Source organism: Vicia villosa, linkage group LG4, assembly GCF_029867415.1.
Source record: "Vicia villosa cultivar HV-30 ecotype Madison, WI linkage group LG4, Vvil1.0, whole genome shotgun sequence".
Lineage (NCBI taxonomy): Eukaryota > Viridiplantae > Streptophyta > Magnoliopsida > Fabales > Fabaceae > Vicia > Vicia villosa.
The window spans coordinates 24,769,950-24,774,949 of NC_081183.1; the positions used below are offsets into that span (position 1 = coordinate 24,769,950).

At 34.1% G+C, this 5,000-nt stretch overlaps 1 protein-coding gene across 1 annotated transcript; it reads left to right on the forward strand.

Annotated features, from left to right (window-relative positions):
- Positions 1–3,192: 3,192 nt before the first annotated feature.
- LOC131596907 (uncharacterized) lies at positions 3,193–3,603 on the forward strand. The gene has a single exon (XM_058869642.1). The coding sequence runs from the start codon at positions 3,193–3,195 to the stop codon at positions 3,601–3,603; it is 411 nt and encodes a 136-aa protein (XP_058725625.1).
- The last annotated feature ends 1,397 nt before the right edge of the window (positions 3,604–5,000 follow it).

A 5,000-nucleotide genomic window follows, 5' to 3' on the forward strand; every position in this document is an offset into this window, starting at 1 on the left:
GCTAAGCAAGCTAACTTCCGGTATATTATGATTCCCTTTGGTTTGAAAAATGCATGAGTCACATACCAGAGGATGATGAATAAATTCTTAAAAAAATAAATAAGAAAAAATTAAAAGTATACATAGATGAAATGATCGTTAAATACAACAAAAAGGTTTACATAATTATCACCTTACCAGTGTATTCTGCAGAGTCCGATGGTATAATATGTGGCTCAGTCTAGAAAGCTCACCTTAGGGGTATGACTAGGCAAGTTGTTGGGTTCTTATCTGATGGAGGATGCATAGAATCGAACCCGGATAAATATGAGGTGGTCATCCGGATGGTGGCACTAATGATAATGAAGGAATTCATGAGGCGGAACGGGATGTTGACATCTTTGAACAGGTTCATTTTGAAATCAGCACAACATGCCCTGTTATTTTACAAATTTTTGAAGAAATAAGAACTTCTCAAATGGTCCCCAAAATGCCAATAAGCACCCACGTACTTAAAGATAAGCCTATCAAATCCATCAATATTATCCTAACCCACCACTAGGGAGTCTCTGTACCTTTATCTGGTTGTGCCTGAGGAAGCCGTCAACAACATTCTCGTAAGAGAACCACACAATTTCCAAACGTAATCGATTATGTGATACAAAAAAGGAAGGTTTTCAAAATGCGCCACCGCTAATTCATTAAGAGATTAAGCTTACGAGACTGATAATCGACTAACCACGGTGGGCTATTCGATTATGCAATGTAAAAATCCCTTCTAGTTGGTTAGAATGAGTCTCTAAACCATTAGCTAGTCCCAAAAACATTTTCTTGTTGTTTTAATAAAAATAAGATAGGTTTTTCAATCATTCAAAAGTGTGTGTAATTTGTCTCAGTAAATTCAAGGGTTAATCTTATACCTTTAGAGACACAGATCACTCAACATAGATAAGACAAGCTTTCACACCTTCCCTCTTTCATAAATCTAAAACTTCAAGTTCATTGCTGCATTATCTTTAACTTTAGTATTTCGTTGGAACCTTGAATCTTCTTCCTTATGAAGCTTGAGATAACTCTTCATGATAGGCATTATCATCAGACACGCTTCTTGATTATAGATCTTAACTGACTCCACCAAACACTACTTAACAATAATTGTTGACAACGACATATGAGATTTGATATCTTGATCTTCAAGCACCACAACTTGATCACCCCGTCAGATGACGACTTCAGCCTATAGTTTTGTCATCATCAAAACCATATAGCCTTGATCATCACATCTCATGACATATTGACCTCCAAGCATCATGACTTGATCATCACCACTGATGAAGGTTTCACCTTCAAGTGAAAAATTGTTCAAATCAAATTACAAAACCACCATGCCTCCTCTCTAGGATTTGCTTCATCTCGAGTCTCCTCATGATAACTAACAATCTCCCTATCAATAACCTTCTTCCGTGGATGCATCTTCTGTTGAGGAATCTGAATACTTGAACATAACACCTTAATTTGGTCTTAAGTGTTCTTAAAAGCATCTAAGACTCCCTGGATACCTTCATTGACGACATCCTCACATCCTTCTTCAATGTCGTCACCTTATCCTCATCGGTTTCCTTCTTCTTCTGCAAAGCCTTTTCAGTTGCATCAACCCATGAAGAAAACTTATGCTCTGAAGTCTCCGCCTTCTTGAGTGCCTTCTCCATACCATCAAATGACTTCTGCAAACGTGTTACCTTGACAACCAAAGTGAAAGCACTAACATGGATGTTCACTTCCTCTTGGAAACCATACAACTTTTCTAACCCATTTTGTAACCTTTCCACATCCTTCTGATGCGTGATTGCCTTCTCTTGGATCTAGGTCCACTCATTATTAGAAGCTTCATACTTATTTTACCATTGATACCTCTCCGTAGAGGGGTTACAAAAAATAAGTATTTCCCCCCGACTAGCGCCTGCAAGGGTAATTAAGGAAAGCAAAGAGAAATGGGCTAAAAATGGTACTTGATTAAAGAAGCGGATCAAATAAACAATAAAATTAAAGGAAACTTGTGAATAATAGACCCAAACAAGAGGGAAAAATGGCAAAATCAAAAATCACTTGAGCTTAGGAGAAGAATAAAGGGTTTGTGAAGAAATGTAATCTTCAATAATGAGAAGGAACAAAAATTGTTTGAAATACATTTGCAACCTTTATATAATGAAGCTAGATGGGTGAATAAAAAATACAGAGTGAAAGAAAATGAAAGATAAAAAAACCAATGGTCCATATTTCAACTAAAAAATATAACAACACTTTAGTGCACTTTAAAACTCTAGGGAAAAGCTACACGCCCTAACCTATGAACCTAGAGCCATAGTGAAGACAATTTTTGAAACATCTCAATGATGTGACTAGCATTTAATGCAGTTTTCCCTAAATCTATTCCACTTCTCAATGCATGATCTTGGATAAAGATAATCGGCCCAGTTCTTTCGAAGACTTCTAGTACATCAAACTACAAAAAGCCTTGGGGGGAATTGTTTTGGATCGGCCACATTGTATATAAACCACGACATTACAACGAAAAGGTACGATTTTATTCATAATTAACTATATCCTTATTATTTACAAACTGACTTAAGTGTTTGAGTTATAATCATGTAGACCTATCACATGCAATCACACTAGAGTAACTTGCATCACCACATCAAAAACCACTACTAATGATTCATGTTCTAGAACTGAACAATAAGCAAAGTACATTTCACATTGCACCAAATCCAATTTTTAATGAAAGAACAAAACACTTGGAGATTGATTGCCTTTCAAAAAAACTTGAAGATTTATTGTCACATTGTTAGAGAAAATATGCTAGCTTGAATAATGAAATTGTTATCATGTTCTCACAAGGAGAAATTGGCAGACTTTTCATAAAATCATTGTTGTCTCGGCCTTTTAACATCTTGTTATCCATGTTGATGATGCTTGACATATACCAGCCCTCAACTCTTAGGAGGGTGTTACTAGATGAAACTACGTTTTAGGAACAAGTAATATTAAGGAGAAAGCTGCTTTGTGTCTATTAAGAAAGTTAGGAATTAGTTATAAGTTTTGTTCTAATAGGTGTTTGACCATGATATAATGTATATTAATTATTCCTGCTGTCCCAAAATAAGTGTCATAGTTGACACTTTCACACATATTTAAGTGCGGTACATATATGGAATGACTGATTTCAAGCTCAGGAAGATTCGACAAGCATTGTTCGACCCCCATCATGCATTGGAATGGAGTCCACCTTCTGTGGGCTGGATGAAATGTAATATGGACGCGGCCTTTAATAAAAACAACGACACTACTAATAGAGGGTGGTGTGTGCGTAACCACCTTAGCCATTTTATTTATGCAGGTGTTGCTTGGGATCCAAGAACTCTTCCCGTCTTTGAAGCTGAAGCCTTGGCACTTAAAGAGGCTATTCTTGGAGCTATATCTTCGCACTTGGAGTTTATGACTTTTGAAAGTGATTCCCAAATAGTGACACAAGATATCCAGTCTAATAGGAAGGATGACTTCAATTTAGTCTTATTATTGAGTTCATTGGTAGTTTATTGTATTCCTTTCCAAACTTTGAGGTGAAGTTTGTTAAGCGTCAAACGAATATGGTTGCTCATTCTCTTGTGAGGGCGGCCAATTCTTGGGTTCGACGTAGTCTTTCATCTTTGACTCCTCGTTGTATTGAACATCTTTTGATAAATGAATTGCATTAATTTTCCTGTGATAAAAAAATGTAATAAATGAAAGAGGGACTAAATTATCCTTATTTGTTATTGGTGTATTCTTTTTATCATTAGAGGATATAATTGAGAAATAAAAGTTAAAATTGCATTGAAAACTAAAAATAACACTTATTTTAAGACAAATAACTGTTACAAATGTGACATTTATTTTGAGAATCTTGTTTCATAATTTAATTGGAAGTTCTCTCATTTCTTTCCATTTTTTTTCTTTCATAATAAATTGCCACTATGGATTTATTCAATTATCTACATTATTCAAATACACTTCAAGTAATGCTTATATCTATTGATCACAATTTAAATATTAAAAGACCCATACAAATATTTAGAGTTGTTAATATGGGCTACCCGGCCCGTTTAGGGTCGGACCTGAGGGGCCTTGGACTTTTTAGGGCTGGGCCAAAAAGGCCCTGTATAATATGGGCTCGAGATTTACTACCCGAGCCCGACCCTATATGGACTTCGGGCTACCCGGGCCTAAATAGGATTTTTTTATTTTAAAAAATTAAAATAAGAACTCCATAATATTTATTATAAATAAAATTAAAAATTATGTTATTTTAAACATAATGCATTCTTAAGTATTATATTATCTCTTATAAATATTATAATGTGTTTCTAAATACAATATATGTCTAAATTGTATAAAATAATACTTGAATATTTATTACAAGAGAAAAACTAATATAATATGATGAAAAAATGTTGATTATATTGATGTATAATATTTAAAAGAAAAAGATTGAATAAAATAGAGATAAAATTTAGTGAAGTGAGAAAAATCAATATGCTATTTTGTAGTAAGATAATATAAATATTAATATATTTTTTAAGAATTTATAATTATGCGGGCCTAATGAGCTATCCACGGCCCATATGAGCTAGCCCTAATGGGTAACGGGCTTTTTAGGGCTGGATTAAAAAACCCTGAAAATATGGGCTATAATTTTAAGGCCCAAGCCCTATGATTTTTCGGGCCTGACGGACCGACCCATATGGGCTAGCCCATTTTGACAGCTCTACAAATATCACTCAATCAATGTTTAATTTTATAAATTAACAAAAGATCAATAATGTTTTTAACAACACATTAGTGTAAAGTATGTGTTACAATTAACACTCATATTATAATAAGAGAGGACAACTTCTCTATCCATCACAAAAAAATTGAATAATATATTTTCTACCAATCAATTAATAATATAGCATTTTATTATATTTAATTTAATAGATCAA

What these genes read in the sequence shown, in the direction of transcription:
- LOC131596907 (XM_058869642.1), top strand. Translation starts at nt 3,193, where the DNA reads ATGACTGATTTCAAGCTCAGGAAGATTCGACAAGCATTGTTCGACCCC.